Source organism: Cucurbitaria berberidis, assembly GCF_010015615.1.
Source record: "Cucurbitaria berberidis CBS 394.84 unplaced genomic scaffold K460scaffold_2, whole genome shotgun sequence".
Taxonomy (NCBI): domain Eukaryota; kingdom Fungi; phylum Ascomycota; class Dothideomycetes; order Pleosporales; family Cucurbitariaceae; genus Cucurbitaria; species Cucurbitaria berberidis.
Window position 1 is genome coordinate 1,508,464 of NW_024468936.1, and position 18,027 is coordinate 1,526,490.

An 18,027-nucleotide genomic window follows, 5' to 3' on the forward strand; every position below is an offset into this window, starting at 1 on the left:
CTAGGTCCTTCTTGGCCCCGTTTTCCACGCCTCCATAACCGCCGTCCAATACTTGGCTTCGTCCTCTCTTACATGCCCACAATGGGCGCTTTTCTCGAAGTGTACCTTTGTGACATCCCAGCCTTTTGCTCTCGCAATATTAGCGTGCTCGTCAGCTTCTTCGAATCCAACCATCGTATCCGCCCGACTATACAAATACACTCTTGGCACGCTCGAGTCGAACACCCTATCGTCATTCAACTCCTCGCATAGCGCTACCATCTTGTTCGGCCGGCGCATTACTACGTTCACAACAAACGTGCTGACGAGAAATAGATGCACCAATGCGCCCCCAAACCACACCCAAAACAGTGTCCTGGGTAAAGACGCAGAAATTGCGGCATGACTTCTCATCCACGGCCCTTTCGTTGGACTGGAATCTAATATCTGCGCTCTCATCGGTAGCAACGTTCCAAACCTGGCTTTCCACGCTTTGGCAAACTCGTTGACTTGATTTCCCCCGCCGTTCGAGAAACTATGCACCAGCACTTCCCCGCCAGCATTCGTGTGCTCGGCTACGAGGTCCATGGCAGGCTTGAGTAATTGCTCATATGAGGATTTTTGGCGGAACATATCTGGAGTAAAACATCGAACAAGTACAATGCGAGATGTAGCGAATAGCCTTTGGTATGAGATTGTGTATTTGGCGATGTGTTTGGCGGCTGCGGCGTTCCAGGCAAACAGTAGGATGAGAGGGGTTTTGCTGGGCGATGTAGCGAGGTAAGACTGCGATGTCCAGAGATACGTGTTATGTCCTATCTTTTGGAAGTCTGAAAGGGGTTTGGCAATGTCGTTGAGTGGTGTAATTGGAGGCTCCATGGTTAGGGTATGTTGCGAGAACCCGAAGGGCGATACTTCTTTATAACTTTGGTGGAACGAGAGGGTCTACGTGCAATAACATGGAATCGAGGTCTGCTTGCTAGTATCCAATTCTGGACATGTAGGTATACCACGTTGGTTACCCCACGTTGATTGACAAGCCTTGGCGGGGGGAACAACCGAGGTATCAATCTAATTGGCCATCAGGTTCGCAAACTCTTCCGTAAATGGGATTCACGGTGCATGTTCATTCTTAGATTCTTGTACGTTCGTCCGACTCCGATTATTGTCTCCCTAAGACCTATGCGCTTTCCTTCCAGGACATGGGCGGGTAGAATCATTTCGCCGTGCTCGTCTGTACGCCTCAATGGATGTCTTGTCTGTTGGATTGCTGCGATGCACGAATAAAATTCATCTATACTTTTCCAACAAACCGATCCTTGTCCTCTAATACGCCCCGCGCCATTTCCAACTGCTCATCGGTCTGTACCACCAATATCTTGTACTTGGTGCCGCTTGCACTGATATCCGTCACAACATCCTTCACCGAGGTACCGTTCTTCTCGTCATCAAGCGCAAAACCAAGACACTTGACACCTTGCACAACTGCCTTCCTCAATTTATCTCCCCTTTCTCCGATCCCGCCAGCAAAAACCAAAGCATCGACCTCGCCGTCCAGCTTGGTGAAATACGGCGCCACATAATTCAAGATGCGATCAACGAAAATGTTGAAAGCCAGTTTGTCCTCCTCGCGATCAGAGGAGCTGATCTTCCCAAAATCAGTGGTACCCGTAAGACTCTTCCAGCCGCTGTTCTTGTTCAAGATCTCCTCGGCCTCTGTGATGTGCATCTTCTCACTCGAGCTCCTGCTTGGTTTCCCTGCGCGGTGCGTGAAGTGGAACATCAGACTTGGATCGATGGAACCTGAGCGTGTGGCGCCAGGCAGACCAGCCAAGGGAGTTAAACCCATGGATGTGTCTAGTGATTTGCCGCCTTTGATGCAGGTCGCAGATGCTCCGGAGCCAAGATGGAGGGCGATGATGTTCACTTGGTTGATGGGCTTCTTAAGGTAGGTAGATACGGCATGTACGATGAAAGAGTAGCTGATGCCGTGGAAACCGTACTTTCGGAGCTTGTTCTTCTTCGCGACTGCTTGATCAATGGGATACGTAGAAATGTAGTCAGGTAGCGTATTGTGAAAGGAGGAGTCGAAGTATGCAATGTTCTTCGCGTGAGGGAGAATATCTGTTACGGCTCGCACGATGCTGAGCGCTGGCGCATTGTGCAGCGGTGCAAGATCGCTGAGCTCTTCAATGTGATGATAAGTTTCCTGGTCGATGACCTGGCTACGAGGGTAGTCCCCGCCGTGCACCACGCGATGGCACGTGAAGTGGATGTCTTCTTTCTGCTCAAGCTCGGGAAGGCCCTTGTCGTTGGTCAAGTGGTTCAAGATGTAGCGGAACCCATCTTCCTGTGATTTGACATGTTCCAGCTCTTTGCCCTTGATTTTCTCGTCACCTCGTTCATACTTGAGGCGTGCCGGGAGTGCGGTTAAGCCCTCTACTGTCGCTTCAGCAAGCAGAGTCGGTACAGGTGAACTATCTTCGGGAGTCTTGTACACGGAGATCTTGACGCTGGAGGAGCCTGCGTTGATGGAGAGGATGATCTCTGGCATCGTGATGAGTAATTGGTGAGCAACGCCTGATTGGCAGGCCTTGAATGTCTCGCGAAAATCGCCTGTCAAAAAGGAACTATCTTTCAATTATTTCGTGAATTTGTTCTTGGTATGTTCTCATATCCGAGAGAGGACCTTGAGTGGTTGGGAGTGCTCTGGGCTTTAAGAGTGTGGATAAATCTACCGGAAATTGAAGATCGAAGACTGGGTGTCCCTTCAGACTTTTATCACAAAGTAATAGAGTAGCTGCTCTAGTCTAGTTGCTTGATGGTGCTGATTCCTTCGGTTGTTGTCAATCTTCTCCCAGGCACGTGCGGAGGTAAGAGGTGGGAGGTGAGAGGTCGAATGATCGAATGATCGATATCGGAAGTCGCGGAGCTCCCCAACAGCCTCCCTTCGGTGTACTACCTACACTCGACTCGCCCGCCGCCCATATCATCATACCACGCTAACCAGAGTCAGATTGTCTTTCAGGACCAAATAAACACGAATCTTGGTGTCAACGCGTCGCGACGTGGTAGCCGTAGAGCAATGACGTCATCTAAGGATTCCAGTGGAGAGAACGCATCTTAATGGCGACTTTAAATCAATGTCTTATACAGCGACCCAATGAAAAGTGACCATTATCTTGCTGCTACATTGTCGAATAATTGAATTACTAATAATATTTAATATTCTCAGTTCTATCTAGATCTATACACGTAATTATTGCCAATGTTTCAATTGCTCAATATACACCTACTCTAGATCTTACAGAGAGTTTGAAGCACGTCTTTGGTGCTTTGCGAATGGTCCTTGACCACCTTGATGATCTGCTTGAATCTGCTAAGCGTCAGTCATGTGTCCTGTCGCCTGCATATGCAAGCTGATGTATGAAGTATACGTACTCAGGTGTCCCAGCGTCTCCAACACATTCATATAAGAAGCTCTCGCTCGTCACCACCGCTGCGCCCTCGTGCCTCAGCCTCGCCAGTGCAATCGGCACCTCCTCCTTATTGCAGCTGCTTACGCCGTCCGCAATGACATATACTTTATGTCCGGCGCTGAGAAGATCGAGGGCGGTTTGGGTGACGCAAATATGGCTCTCGATGCCAACGATGATGCAGGATAGCGGCCCGGAGGCTTTGAGCGAGTCGAGGGTTTTCTTGACTTCGGGTGTTCTGCGCAAAGCTTAGCACAGGCGGGGATACAGTGTCTTGACGTGGCGAAGGTACATCATGGAAAATAGCGTCTTGTCCACGTGGCATAGGGTCTTGATGCCGCCGGGCGCATCTAGAGCCAGCTCTGGACAAGTCTCCCCCAAACGAGCTCTATTCTGCGTGGTAGCGATGACGGGAATGTTCAAGACCTGGCCTGGGAATTCTGATTAGCATATGAGGGAGATAGCGCGAGAGAGGGGATGGCGTGGCAAGTGTAAGATGATTCAACAAGGGATTACGAAGTAGACACAAGGAGGGATAGTAGTTGTTCAAGTTTAGATTCTCGACGCTCAAAGCCCCATTGGCAATACAGCCGGGTTGCATGTGCGTAGCCCGCCACGTTGACATGGTATGACTGTATGACAGATGTGCAGCTTGAGCGAGGGTTGGAGTAACATACTTGCCTTCAGCAGCTTCTGTGCTGTCGCAACCACCTTTGGGAACTCATGGATTGCTGGCCGGAACTTCTCCTGCAGGTCGCAGATACTGGTAGCGTATCAGTCATAGCAAAGGTGCTCGGGGCGTCCATGGCATACAAGAGAGCTGGGTTCGCTACCCGTTTGTGAGCCATTGTTGATGAGATTGCTCTACGAGGAGGGACACCAAGGTAGCTCAGACGTAGTCCTGACTGTGCGATGCGTGGGAAACAAGACTGCAGCATGTTTGTTGGCCGTCAGCAACAGCCCATCCGGGGGAGCGGCCTCGGCAGAAAAAATGAGACAGTTTTAGGAACACCAAAGTTCTTAGCCTTTATTACGCAACAACTAGGAATTGGTTATGTTTCAAACTAGTTCAAGTATAAGACTATATGCTTTGATAAGCCTATATTTAGTTCATTTAATTTATTTAACAGTGTTGTTGTGGTATTATTACAGAATATGAATTTACTCGCTTCAAGGTGGCTGACTTTTATTGAACAGGTGGTGATTGGAGGGGGGTGACATGCATGGTGGCTGCCGCTCGGGCGCAAACCGACATCCGTAGTCAATCTGCACCTCCGCTGCCCCCGCCCCGCCGTAGCCAGGACCCCAAGCCGCGCGGTGATGGTGGGTTAGAAACAAGTCCGCCCGTTAGCGATTCTTTCACAAATTGCCCACAATTTGCGACAGCAGACGTCATTAATGATTGGGCAGCGGAATGAGACGATTCCTCCGGGACTCCTGATGCTACTACCTACGGTGATCGATGCACGCGCGGGTGCCAGTGAATGGCTTGGGCAGGAGGCAATAGTTGAGATGGATGTTGGGGACATGGCCACATTTCAGGCCTCAGAAACATGCTGTTGGTATAGCACAGGCCCGTATATAGTCGATAGTTGGTTCTGTCTGAATACGCTTCCAACAGCCGCTACCATCTCACCCGAGACGGGCATCTCTGCACGGCCGTGTAGTACCCTCCCACGCGGCTGACAAAAAAGAGCCGACACCAAAATCCTTAGCTCACCCTACTACTACCAAATTTTATATTTATTAAAAATTCATGCAGCATTTAAAAACTTAAAAAACTTTTATTTTATAATTTAGGCAATTTAAGTTAAATATATAATGTATTACACAGGCAAGTTGGTCGCCCAGTTAAGTCAGTCACAATGCTAAAACTCTACTAAAATTAGTAGTCTTTTACTATTAAATGTAATGCTTTAATATAACAATATACAATTTTTTTAAAAAAAAAACTAAATATAGCTTGCAGTTTAGGCTTTAAAACGCAATGCAAATTTTTTTTAATAAAAAACTGCGCAGATTTATAGCATTTTTTAAACAATACTTAGTAATTAACTAAAAAAAAAGCTTTTATAATACAATACTAAGCCTAACAAAATAAAACTTTTTTTAACAGAAAAAAAAGTAATTGCTTAGTATATACTTTATTTTAAAAACTAAAAATTTCCGCTCTAACTAGCTGCTATAAATAATATAGCTAATACTTTACTAGCTAAACGTAGGCAACTACTTATTAGTAAAAACTAGGCTAGCACATTTATTAAACAATATCTATAGTTTAGTATTAAAACTTTTTAAAAGTATAATTATTAAAAAATTTTATATAAAAATCCTAAGCTTGTATAAAGCTAGTTCCAACTTATAAAAAATATAAAAGCTAAGTATAGTATCTAAAATAAAAATATATATAATTTTAATAAAATAAGCTTTATAATAAGCTAGATATTATATAAAACTATTATTTTAAGTACTAATTATTAAAAATAGCTGAAAATAGTGCAGCAGAGTAATTAAAAGTAAATAATAGTAATTTAAAGCATTAACGCAATAAAATAAACTATTTTATTTTTTATTATTTTTGCAGGCAAAAACTACCTTTTAGCCTAGTATAAAAAAAATAGCCTACTTTATAATTAAGTTATTGCAGTTTTTAAAAATAGCTAAATAATAAATAAATTTACTTTTAAGTAGTTAAAGCACTTTAATAAATATATTAAAAAAAAAGTTATTAGTACTTATTATTTATTTATTATTAATAGTTATAAAAGCTATATATTAGTCTAATTTTAGTAGTACTGCAAAAAATAAAAAATTATTACTTTTTATATGCCCCTGCATTTATTGCACTTATTATAATTACTTAATATAAATTATTTTGTACTTTTAAAAAAAGTATATAAATACTAAGCTAAAAAGCTAATGCACAATAGTATTAACTATATTATTAAAATTAAGTTTTTACTATATTTTAAACTAGCTTTTAATACTACTATTATAAAAAGCAATATTTTAAGTAATTTTAAAAGCACTAGTCTAGTTTTTTTTAACTTTAAAGCTATAATATTAAAACTTAATATTTAGTTGCGTACTTTATTATTACTTACTATTAAAAATAGTCCCTAAAAGTTAAAAATACTAAGCAATATTTTAAAATTTAAGTTTTAATTAATGCTAATTAAAATAAAAATTTAAAAGTACTTAAATAGTTTCTTTACTTTAATAATTAAAGCTTTTAAAAAAATTTTAAAAAGTGCAGCTATAGTTGCGCATAAGCTTGTATTAGCGCAGAAAAAAATTACTAAATTTTAAGCAACTAATAAAGCTGCTATATAATAAAAATTGCATAAAAAAAAGCAAGTATAAAAAAAAAAAACTTTTATAATAAAAAATAGTTTTTAATTAATAATTCTAAAAGAGTTTAAAGCGCGTAGTAATAGAAAAAAAGTAAAAAAGCAAGCGTATACTAAAGCAAGTAAGCTTTTTTAAAGGCGCTATAAATACTATAGTAAAGCTAGGCATAACGCGCAAATATATAAGCAAAAAATAAAAATAATTTTTAAATAAATTAACTTATTATAATTTACTACTATAGTTTTCTATAGTGCTGTACTGTTGTGCATAGTACTGATTTTAGTAGAGTTTTAGTATTGTGACTGACTTGACCAGGCAACTAACTCGCCTGTGTGATATGTTACGTTGTTTTCTATTAAAAAAACTTAATTTTAGGTTGAATTTGTAGTAGATACAGCTTTTGGTGTAGGCTCTTTTTTGTCAGCCGCGTGCCTCCTCACCTGAAACAAAAGTGACAGGCAGGCCGTTGTGTACCTACTCAGCCCAGCCCTTTTTTACTGCCCTGCTATACTTCGGCCGGACAGTCAGCATTCGTATACATAATAAGGTCAGCGCCTCATGTCCGTAGTCTGACGGTGTGGTTCGCTATATATGCTACAGGCCAGACCGCCACTGCGTAGCAGCCAGTCTCACACAATGTCTTGCCCGTGTGGAGGCTGATGACTGCTGACCGTGTGCAACGAAAAGGGAAGCCAATAGTGGCATCGAGTAGAGAGACGTGGCGCTTGAGGATGCTTTTCCCATTGTCGTTTTTTTTGTTCCGTGTTAGAGCGCGGGGAAGTCGGCCAACCCGTCTTCGGCGTGTCCAAGGCGCGTTTTGAATCGTCTTGTAGGAGAGAAGAGCAGCATTGTCTGCAGCTATGGCTCTACTCTGCCATGAGTCTGGGGGCCCGGGCAGAGAGATTGGGTGCATAGATTGTTTCTGTCAAGAAAGCGCCCCTGGCAGCGTCGAGGTACCTACAGTAGTAGGTAGCGGGCACACGCCCATCCCAAAGGGCTCTAGCCAGCGGCCCTGTGCGTTCATCCCTCCTGTGGCCGCCCATTTGCCAAATCCACATACACATAACCGCTCCTCTACACACAACTCGAGTCCCTCTCCCTCTACCGTTGCGCTGCCCATCTCGTAGCTGTGCCTTGTACCCAGCAGCAACCGCGCCTGCTATTGTCCTAGCGCTGCTTTGGGCGAGCCACACGCACCCCAGCGAATCGTCTCAGGGACCGCTTTCACCGCAGGGGTCGACGCACGTACAAGGCACAAAAGGGCCAATTCCTGCCTGCATTTGATGTGCTAGCAGTCCATTCCTATACCCACCTTCACTTGTCTGGAGAGCGTTGCCACTGGCGAGCACCCCGGCCGGCACCGAGCAGAAGCAGCACCACCAGCACCACCAGCAGTCAGTCTGTCAGTCAGTCAGTAGCCAGCAGCCCCTCGGAGCACCGCAGTATCCTTTGGCCCCAAAAGTTTATGAGCGACCGCCGCCACGACAGCCACTATCTTTACATCCAACATCCTCACACCATTCGTTCCCATCTCCGCCAGACCAAGGAGCGCGTCACGTTGCAGCAGTCGCCCGCCTACTCCCCCCAGCTGTATCAGCACCTACAGTCAGCCCAGGTACCACCGCACCTGTTGCTGCACCCGTTCCTGCAGCTCTCGCGCATCGACGAAGTGCACCAATCCGCCTCGCACACGCCCTTTCCCGCCGTAATTGTGTCTCCCCACTCCCTGAGCCCGCCACCACAGCGGGACTCGGCTTGCCCCGTCTTGAAGAAGCCTCCCGCGAAGGCGGCCCAGGCGCACAAATATACCACCGATGGGAATAAGCATACGCAGCGCAGCGTGCCCACTAGCGCGCCGACGATGACATCAAACAAGGTGCCAATCATGGCAAGCAAACGGGACGAAGCCGTGGTCCACACGCGCATCCAACGCCCGTCCCTCGTCTCACAGCACTCGAATTCGGTTCCTTCGACACCTCTGCAGGTTGCGCGGAGATACGACACGCGCTCACGCTCGCCCTCGCCCAACGGGGGACTGGGCAGCCATTCGCCACGCTCTGTGTCGTCTGAAGCAAACAGCGCTATGCCTACGCTGAGACCAGCGCGCCCATTTCAATGCAAGTTCGAGACCAATGTCGGAATGCTGGGGCGTAGAAGAGTGCCCTATCAATCAGACGAGATACTAGACAAGGCCAAAGAGGAGCCCAAGAAGACGTTAGATCCCCACGAGGACGACAAGCTTAGCGGTGACATGCGCGAGCTGTACGACCGGTTACAGCCGAACCAGCAAGACACAGATATACGGGACAGATTTGTGAAGAAGGTGCTACGCATACTGGGAACGGAATTCCCGGGAAACGAGTTCAAAGTACATGTCTTTGGGTCGTCTGGCAACATGCTATGGACAGCCGGGAGTGATGGTACGGAGCCGCATGGCACTTTGAAGCGCCCAAGCTAATACCCGACACAGTTGATATTTGTATTCAAACACCTATGAAACGGCTCGAGGAGATGCACCCTCTAGCTGAGGCCTTCGACAAACGTATGCAATTGTGCTCATCTTTACATTGCTCATACTGACTAGTACTAGATGGTATGGAACGAGTCGTGTGTATACCGGCTGCCAAGGTTCGGATCGTCAAGATCTGGGACCCTGAGCTGCAGCTTGCGTGCGACATCAATGTCAACAATGTTGCTGCGATCGAGAATACACGCATGATCAAGACGTACATCGAAATTGATGATCGCGTACGGCCGTTGGCCATGATAATCAAGCACTGGACGAAGCGGCGTATCCTGAATGATGCCGGCATTGGTGGCACGATTAGCTCGTACACCTGGATATGCTTGATCTTGAACTTTTTGCAGACGCGCAATGTGCCTGTACTGCCAGTCCTGCACAACCTTCCTGACCGGGCGATAGATGAGACTACGGGTCAGCCCTCACTGGGTGCATTTGCTGATGATGTAGTAAAGTTACGCGGATTTGGCGACAAGAACAAGGAAAGCTTGGGCCAACTGCTTTTCCATTTCTTCCGTTTGTATGGACATGAGGTAGATTACGAGAAGGAGGCCATCTCAGTCCGACAGGGCAAGCGAATAAAGAGAGAAGAGAGGGGTTGGCAACCTGGTGGAGGTCATAAAGAGGGTGTCAATCGCCTATGTGTTGAGGAGCCGTTCAATACCGATCGAAACCTTGGAAACTCGGCAGATGGCTATGCCTGGCGCGGAATCCATCTAGAGCTTCGCCGAGCTTTCGACTTGCTCGCTGACGGCCAGCAGCTCGAGAAGGCGTGCGAGCAATTCGAATACCCGCCTGAGGAAAAGTCGGGTGCCATCTTCAAAAAGCCTCAGTCGCAAAAGGCCACCATCACTTCCAGCGTACCTAATCGCAGCGGACGAGGTGGATCGAATCACCGAGGAGGCAGGGGAGGCTTCAATTTGAAGGGTCAATATGGTAGTAACCGGAGATCATCTGGCAGCTCGTCTTTTGGTCAGGGTCGCCCACCGTTCCTACACAGCCCACCTATCCCTGGGAATGCCGGTTCAGAGTACTTCGCCTTTCCACGTGGGCTCCATGATCAATTGCACGACCAGCTATACCAGCAGTACCAAATGCTCGAGATGCAGTCAAACTCTCTGCGAGCTCAATTAGCTGCCCAACAGCAGGCTCAACAGGCACATCAGGTGCGAGCTGCGCAAATGCATGCCCACGCAGTTGCTCAAGCACAGGCCCAAAGTCGCGGGCCAAACAGTACGAGTGCATCTCCGCAAAAATCACCATACGTCAACGATCGCCATAGCCCTCGTTTAGCCGAGATGGGGATACCGCCAAATGCTGTTCCGCAAGGCTTTCTCTACCATTATCCGGGGTTCTACAATCCATCTCAACCTGATGCATCTTCACAAGATGGGTCACGGACGAATCCTTCTTCTCCTTCCTTGAGCAATAGCGCACCTGGTATACGGAGAGGCGTACATCGAACTTCGAATGCCAGCGAAACGGGCTCTCTTCGTTCCCATTCGCAGCCTCCTCGCGGTGGTGTACAGCAACCTGTCATTGTAGGGTATCCGCCGATGCCTCAACTCTTCGATCCCACGACGTATACTGGTTACCCTATCGCGCGAGCGACTCAAGATACGCCAAATCTGCAGTCGACTTCGGATATCCAATACAGCCCCACTCTAAACCTTCCTGAACCTGCTGCCGTTTCCGAGACCAGTATCCCGAAGGAATATGTTGGATACTACCTTACTGAGCAGCCCCAAGTGCGCTCACTACAAGATTATAAAGTGTCGCAGATTCCGTCGTTCAGCGAACTGGCACAACGCCGCAGGCGTGTGTCACCGGAAATTACACAGCCTCTTCTGAACACTGCATTGCGGCGCGTATCGCGCTCACCCTCACCTCTTGGGGGTCACATGCGAAGCTACTCGACTGGAGTTGCTCCGCCTATCGTCCCTACCGGCGAGCAGCGCAAGACTCGCATCGACTCTGTTCGGCCACCCGTTGATAATGGACCGATGATCGTTAACGGCTCGTTCCCAGCACAAGCCCGTCCCAGATGTGATGATGTCGATGCTGTTGCTCCCGAAATACCGAATATATCCGCTCTTGGGATCTATGCTAACAACCAGGCCATACATCAAATCAACGAATTGCAGGCGCGACAGCAGCTAGTGCTTGAGGAAATGCAAAGGCAGAAGGCAGCAGAGACAGCGAGACCTCCGGTCGCGAATGGGTCAATGAAGGGTAGCCCACCCGTTGAAGTCAATGGCTTGACGCGTGTGCCAAGTGATGGCCAGCAGCCATTCCCCTCGTTACCGGAAGGCTGGATGAATTTCGAGGCTACTAACGGCCAGCAAGACAGTCGTGTGGACGAGGTGTCCCCATTACGTACGCTTCCTCCGCAATGGCGGACACCTGGCTATACCAACGGACTGCCGTCCTTGGATATTGCAAAAGCACCTCGAGCCCACCCACAGGAGGTTCAATCCGCCACTTTACCCTTATTGTCGCCAGTATTCGAAACGCGCACTCCGTCGCCCATCGCCAGCCGATCTTCGGATCTCAGCAAGCTGGTCAACGGCAGTAAAGCCCATGCGAAAGAAAACAATCATCAGCAGCATCGTCGAGCCTCGCATACCTCTACATCAAATCCGAGCAAAGAACATCGGAATGGACAGCAGAAGGGCGTTTCACAAAGCAATGATAGGGGCAGCAAATCGAATGCGGCAAATAACACTTCCAGCTCGTGGCAGCACCCTCCCGGTCGTAGAAAGGGGAAAAACAAGAAATCGAAGGCGCTGGAGCAGAAGGTGACAGGCGAACCGCTGCCTGCTAACGCAGCGGATCGCAAAGGAGGATAGTTGAAGATTTCCTCGCTCGCTTGGGCCTGACGACATCCACCCTGGGTAATCGTCCTAGCCGCTCACGCCAACTCGGTTTTTGGATACCAAAGCTAGGGCACGGGGAGCTGTCATGTTCCATAACGTCCATGGTCGGTCGATAGATCTCATCGCAACCACGAAGGCTCTTCAGCGAAGGCTGTCAACGCCATCCACATTAGATGATCAATCACAACCAACAATGTGAGTCGGAGCTTAAAAATTTCAGCAAGTGGCAAATCGAGCCATTTCGCATCCAAAACAAGAAAGGAAGGTATGGGGGTTCACGAAGATACGGGGAAAGCGAGGTAGGACTACCTCGGGCTGTAGCCTTTTTTTTTACACTCGGCGGCGCGACATGCGCCCGCGCAGAGCTTTTGTGTTTCCAGATTGGCGTTGTCACTGTTTCGCACGCATATTCTGGCATTCCATGGAGTTTACACCCTCATCTGCTATGTTTCTTTGTTTTCAAGGTCCCCGGTACGGTACACAAGCGTTGCAGTTATGGTTGCACTATCACGGGTTGGCTTTCTTTGATGTTATTATGGAACGCGGACGCGGACGGGTTGAACATGTATAGATAAAAGAGCAAGAAGGCGATGGTAGCCTGAGGATCGTGTGATGTCTCGATGAGATAGGTGAAATGAAAAGAGGTAAAATCGAGCGTTGTGTGTCACTTGGTTGTGCCGGAGGTGATGATGGCATGCAGCACATTCTCGCAACGAGCACTTGTTCTCTCACGTGTGCGTGCAGTGAGAAGTCTCAGCTCTTCGAAGACCAGTATCCGGGGTCGCGATATTGTGGTTGATTGCTTCCCACGACCTTGACCTGAGCTGGCTTTGCGCTCGCACTCCCGAAGTCGGCAGTCATATATTAATCGATCGATCCTAGTCTAGTATGGGGAATAGGCTACGGCATAACTGGTCCCTGGTGGCAATCCTATTCTAAGAGCATCATGCGATCAAAGTGCTTCATGTGCTAACCTGGGCAGACATATGAAGCGTGGCAACGATATTGCAAGTGTGGAGCGCAAGGCGGGGCTCTATATTAGCTTAATGACCGCTGGGCGGACATGAGCAGCAGAGCGCGCCTATAGTTATGTCGAGGCCAGGGTATAGTTCACCTGCGCGTGTCATATAATATCTAGCCATGGGACTTTTGGTGAGTCCCCGCTAGCACGGTACATCCGTCTTCTCCTATTCTTCCGCAGCTTTTGTCGCACGTCTTGCAGCATCAGCCAAAATCGAGGTCATGTCAACACTAGGCTGCGCAGCGCTCACCGGCATGATTGCTTCGCCTCTGGTACCCTCCAGCACCGGACAATAGCGGAAATGTGCAAAAACTAATTGCTCGACGTCTTTGATAGAAATGACAATCACCAGGCCAGGCATTTCTCCATGTTGAGAGGCGATCCCCCGCAAAAACGCGCCACAGTAGTATCGGACCGGACACCCTAGGTGCAGCGGGAAGCTTGACTAGGGTCCGCAGTCCTCATCTGACTCCACCGGGTTTGTATCATGGCGAAGCTGCAAGTGTAAAGGTGCAATGACCAAGTCTTGCTGACGCGGCTGAAGGGTCAGACAGTTATCGTGGTGGGCATATGTCGGAAAAGGAGAACCTGGTACCCTTATCGTATTCTTAGTAAGAGGCACCGCAACGGGAGCTCACCTTGGGGAAACTCCACGCGGAAACGGTTTGATGCTTGCCCTAGCCCTCAGTCTAACAGTAAGCGAGCGAGCTGCCAGGTCGTCAGCAGCTCAGTGCGGCCCTGCTCGCCCGGGTAAAGTGCTGGGCCACGCCAACCGTGGTCACACAGCACATGTTTCTCCCAGAAGCGTCTGCGAATAAGAGTGCTGGGGAGTGCGAATTCCACTCGACGCTGTACCTCCATTGGCGAGACTGAGACTGCCAACAGCATTACCTCAATCAGTCTATACCCGCCACCGACTAGGATGCATGCACGCGAACCTTCACTGCCGCGAGCTTGCATGGAAGGCTCGAATGGCGCCTCTCTCGGAGATAATTCTTGCGCAGCACTCATAACCTGATGCAGCCCAAGTCGATGGCTAGCATTTGCTTACTCTAACCTGCCACATGTACCTGCAACCCTTTACTACGACTCGAGCAATCTAATGTGCCTGTCCTCTCTTTGATCTTTCCGGATTTCTACCTCCTCATCCCGGGCCCACTACTGCACGTGAACATAAACTGGGGGGCACCGGCAACAACATGCCGAAGGTGTTCAAGTTCCTGAAAACAGCCCTTGCCCCAAACGTCGGACAAGAAATGGCAAACAGCTACCACGAAAGGACCGATGCTACTCGAAAGTCGTCGCTCACGTCTTCAGCGGCCGAGGACACATGGCTGCCTGATTTCGACCCCCTCACAGTTTCTGCATTCGAGCTCTCTGAACTGCTCAATGCGCGGGCGATAACCAGCGTTCAAATCGTAGAGCTGTACCTGAGAGAAATCGAATTCCACAATAGAAGAGGCCGTCAGCTAAGGGCATTGATCTCGGTGGCGCCAAAACATGAAGTACTAAAGAGAGCGAAGAAGCTTGATGAGGAAAGAGCGAGGGGCAAGGTTAGAGGACCGCTACATGGTATACCAATAGTTCTGAAGGACAACATCATGACGGACGAAACGTTAGGCATGGATACCACCGTCGGTATGTGCAATACAAGCTCCATGGTTGACCCTTGATATCAAAGACTCATGCCTTTGTTCAGGTTCATATGCTTTCGTCGGATGCATCCCTAAGAAAAGCGCTACCATCGTTGAACGACTGATTAAAAGAGGTATGATTATCATCGGAAAAGCCAATTTGACCGAGTTTTGTGGGCTCAAGAATCCCTCCATGCCACCTGGATGGTCGGCTGTTGGAGGCCAATGTCAATCACCGTACGTCTCAAGACATATTGCGAAAAGGAAGCTGCACTGGGAATTGTCGGCTCCGGGAGGGTCCTCTACAGGATCTGCTGTAGCGGTAGCTTCTGGATTTAGCACGCTGGCCATCGGAACAGATACGATTGGATCACTAATCACACCGGCCAACCGTGCAGCATTGTACGCTCTGAAGCCTACAGCTGGGGAAGTACCCATGGATGGTATTTTCAACCTCAGCAAAACTTTCGATGCTGTAGGCGGCATGGTGGGTATAGTCGCGTTTACTTACTTCAAAGTCACTAACTATTGTGACAGGCCAAATCTGCAAGAGACCTCGTTGCCCTAATGGATGCGATGATGGTTCCAACCAATCGAGAAGAACACGCAAGGGCACCCCATCGATCTTTCAAGATCAAACCTGACTTCGGTAACCTCAGGATCGGGATATGCGAGCCAACAATCTGGAAAGCCTGGCGGAAGAGTGGTCGGATTAATGCTGACGCCGAACGATTCATGGTAAGTGAAACCTGGGTTCTGCTTACGTCAGTGCGTCGAGACTGCATGATTTGGAATATCTGGGATCTTTTGGTGGGGGTTGGTATTTTGTTGGGCATGCACAGCTGACATGAGCTTAGGTGCAGAAGTACGACATGGTAGTACAGAGCATGATCGAGATGGGTGTGGATATCGTGTACCCGGTGGAGCTGCCGAATCAATCAACCTTGACCATCGATGGCAAGAATTGCTTCGAACCTGTAGTTTGTAAGCTGCAGTCTTAGGCCAATTGTTTTGTGTATGCTGATCAAACATAGACTCCGAGTTCAAGGACTGTCTAGCAGAGTTTATCCGTGACTTCAAAGTCACCAAGATGCACTCGCTGGCCGAGATCATCAACTTCAACATCGAGCACCCAGAACTCTGCCTTCCGCCAAGTACGATAAACTCATACCAGATCTTTCTCTCGAGCGATAAACTAACTTGTCTTAGCATGTCCGGATCAAAACGACTTAATGGCGGCTCTCCACTCTACCACCAAACGCGAAGAGATCAATGCCGCACGCCAACACCTCCAAACAGCCGGCGGCCCAGAAGGTCTCGACTATCTCTTCACCTCCCAATCCCTCGACATCGTCATCGCCCCCGGCGACGCTCCTCTTTCCTCTCTCGCAGCCGCAGCCGGTTACCCAACTGCCGCTTGTCCCCTCTCCGCCCTAAAACTCAACGGTCAACCTTTTGGTCTCACTCTAGCCTCGCGCCCACACACCGAGCACACCTTGCTCCACTTTCTGACCGCGTACGAGAACATTTTTCCACCGCGAGCGCTGCCGATGCCGCTCTCATCTGTCCCACTACAAGATCCGAATCCGGAGCCGCTGCCTGATCAGCCAATTATTGATTTGATTCTGCATGAGTGGGATACTAGGAGGTTCAGCTGTAGTGCGGATGCGCTAGCAGATTGGCTGAATGCGAGGTGGCGGAAGAGTGGGTACGAATTGAGTGCGGAGACTGTGTGTGAAGTATTAAGGAGTAATGGAAGGATTGCATTCCGGGGATTGGGAGACGATGCCGAGGGGGCATTCTCGAGATGACCGCATGAGTTGACTCGAGTCGCGATCTGCGCATGGAGGAATTTGGTGTACATTCCCGGGTTTGGTATTCAATGTTGGAGGTTATTTCATTTAGCGCGGCGTTCATTGGGTCGGGTCGATGTTGCATTAAGATATCCACTCGTTCTAGGGTTTTCACGATGATGAGTCATAGCAAGCAGAAAATTCACATCCACTCCACACTGTGCCATTGTTCATTAGCAACTTTTGTATGTGCAACTGCAAGTTCAGCCTTGAAGGTGTACGCTGGATTGAATACTACAAGGTTATATAATTTAGAATTATTCAAAATCATATCCAATCAGAAATGGGATTCAAAAGCTGAATGGCGCAGCGGAAGCGCGCCGGGCTCATAACCCGGAGGACGCACGATCGAAACGTGCTTCAGCTAATAATCTTCACTTTCTTTTTTGCGCTTTTTGTACCCTTTGGCTTCACTTTCTGCTATTATGCTGGGTCGACAAGAACGGAACGCTTGCCATATATCAGCTGCGTTTGCAAGTGAATTCTCGGTCCGTTTTTCTCTCAACACGACCGCGTTACGTCCTAGCCCAATGTCGCCGTCATTCTCCTTCTTGATCCCGAAGTCGATCTCTTGACGACGTTAAGGTCAGCTACGATGATAGCTGCCCGATATGATAGTGCCAAGAGACAACGCGCTGCACGGACTTCTCCAACTCTATGTGTTCTACACGATTTGCTGCACTACACCACAGTGCCCACACCACATTATGCCTTGAAGAAGTTTGACATGAGCCGAACAACTGGTCATGTCCAATCTTCAAATTATCAGCCTACGGCTAGCTATCGCATATCGTTCCTGCGTCTATGAGCAGCGCATCTTCATGGGCTGTCTTCTAACTCACCTTGGACGGTTCCTGCATTGGCTCTGGATCCTAGCTTACAGACTGTGCTGCAGAACAGTATGCGTGATATATGACGGTAGACGCCAACTACATCAGCGTTCAGTCACGTCTCTGTCGCCTCACGTCTCGATGCCACTACATATCTTACTTCCTGTCCATGTGACTATCATGTCTTTGCTTACCCTTATAGTCTCGACAGGATCCCAGGCTCGCTCTCATCAATTACGTACATCATCGTGACTGGGGTTAAATCTCGCTCACCTTGAGTAAGATTGCCTCTCTCACCTTGACTTGGACGAGCGCTCTCTCACTTCTTGCTACCTTAGCACTGTTATAGCTGCCTTCGTCTACCTATATGTAGCACTCTTCCACCTGCCTTCCTTCCTTCTACAACTCCAATCGACGCAACCACCCTTCTCTTCAAACGATACGAGTCAGATATCGATACCCCAACAGTAATACCGTTGTACGTTC

General features: G+C 48.3%; 6 protein-coding genes and 1 non-coding gene across 7 annotated transcripts; 4 read left to right on the forward strand and 3 right to left on the reverse strand.

Annotated features, from left to right (window-relative positions):
• Nucleotides 1-858, reverse strand: K460DRAFT_277990 (indole-diterpene biosynthesis protein-like protein PaxU; the record flags this gene model as incomplete). The annotated part of the gene is made up of 1 exon (XM_040928216.1): nucleotides 1-858. The coding sequence occupies one exon, from the start codon at nucleotides 856-858 to the stop codon at nucleotides 1-3; it is 858 nt and encodes a 285-aa protein (XP_040789991.1).
• Nucleotides 859-1,273: 415 nt separating this feature from the next.
• K460DRAFT_332392 (acetate kinase) lies at nucleotides 1,274-2,955 on the reverse strand (the record flags this gene model as incomplete). Its single annotated transcript, XM_040930837.1, has 1 exon — nucleotides 1,274-2,955. The coding sequence occupies exon 1, from the start codon at nucleotides 2,531-2,533 to the stop codon at nucleotides 1,274-1,276; it is 1,260 nt and encodes a 419-aa protein (XP_040789992.1). The 5' UTR covers nucleotides 2,534-2,955.
• A 273-nt stretch (nucleotides 2,956-3,228) lies between these two features.
• Nucleotides 3,229-4,423, reverse strand: K460DRAFT_363503 (Isochorismatase hydrolase). The gene is made up of 5 exons (XM_040932836.1): nucleotides 4,269-4,423; nucleotides 4,133-4,218; nucleotides 3,748-3,886; nucleotides 3,421-3,693; nucleotides 3,229-3,355 (listed from the first exon to the last, which is right to left on the reverse strand). Exons 1-5 carry the CDS (start codon nucleotides 4,301-4,303, stop codon nucleotides 3,277-3,279), a joined length of 612 nt encoding a protein of 203 aa, XP_040789993.1. The 5' UTR covers nucleotides 4,304-4,423; the 3' UTR covers nucleotides 3,229-3,276.
• A 3,848-nt stretch (nucleotides 4,424-8,271) lies between these two features.
• On the forward strand, nucleotides 8,272-12,176 carry K460DRAFT_402786 (uncharacterized protein; the record flags this gene model as incomplete). Its single annotated transcript, XM_040936560.1, has 3 exons — nucleotides 8,272-9,226; nucleotides 9,277-9,348; nucleotides 9,397-12,176. 3 exons carry the CDS (start codon nucleotides 8,272-8,274, stop codon nucleotides 12,174-12,176), a joined length of 3,807 nt encoding a protein of 1,268 aa, XP_040789994.1.
• A 2,071-nt stretch (nucleotides 12,177-14,247) lies between these two features.
• On the forward strand, nucleotides 14,248-16,866 carry K460DRAFT_392786 (amidase signature enzyme). The gene is made up of 6 exons (XM_040935902.1): nucleotides 14,248-14,862; nucleotides 14,924-15,345; nucleotides 15,396-15,596; nucleotides 15,716-15,842; nucleotides 15,893-16,012; nucleotides 16,068-16,866. Exons 1-6 carry the CDS (start codon nucleotides 14,424-14,426, stop codon nucleotides 16,667-16,669), a joined length of 1,911 nt encoding a protein of 636 aa, XP_040789995.1. The 5' UTR covers nucleotides 14,248-14,423; the 3' UTR covers nucleotides 16,670-16,866.
• A 140-nt stretch (nucleotides 16,867-17,006) lies between these two features.
• K460DRAFT_t18 lies at nucleotides 17,007-17,078 on the forward strand. The gene has a single exon. It is a non-coding gene; the product is annotated as a tRNA-Met (tRNA).
• A 332-nt stretch (nucleotides 17,079-17,410) lies between these two features.
• K460DRAFT_58285 (uncharacterized protein) lies at nucleotides 17,411-17,957 on the forward strand. The gene has a single exon (XM_040938543.1). The coding sequence runs from the start codon at nucleotides 17,458-17,460 to the stop codon at nucleotides 17,791-17,793; it is 336 nt and encodes a 111-aa protein (XP_040789996.1). The 5' UTR covers nucleotides 17,411-17,457; the 3' UTR covers nucleotides 17,794-17,957.
• The last annotated feature ends 70 nt before the right edge of the window (nucleotides 17,958-18,027 follow it).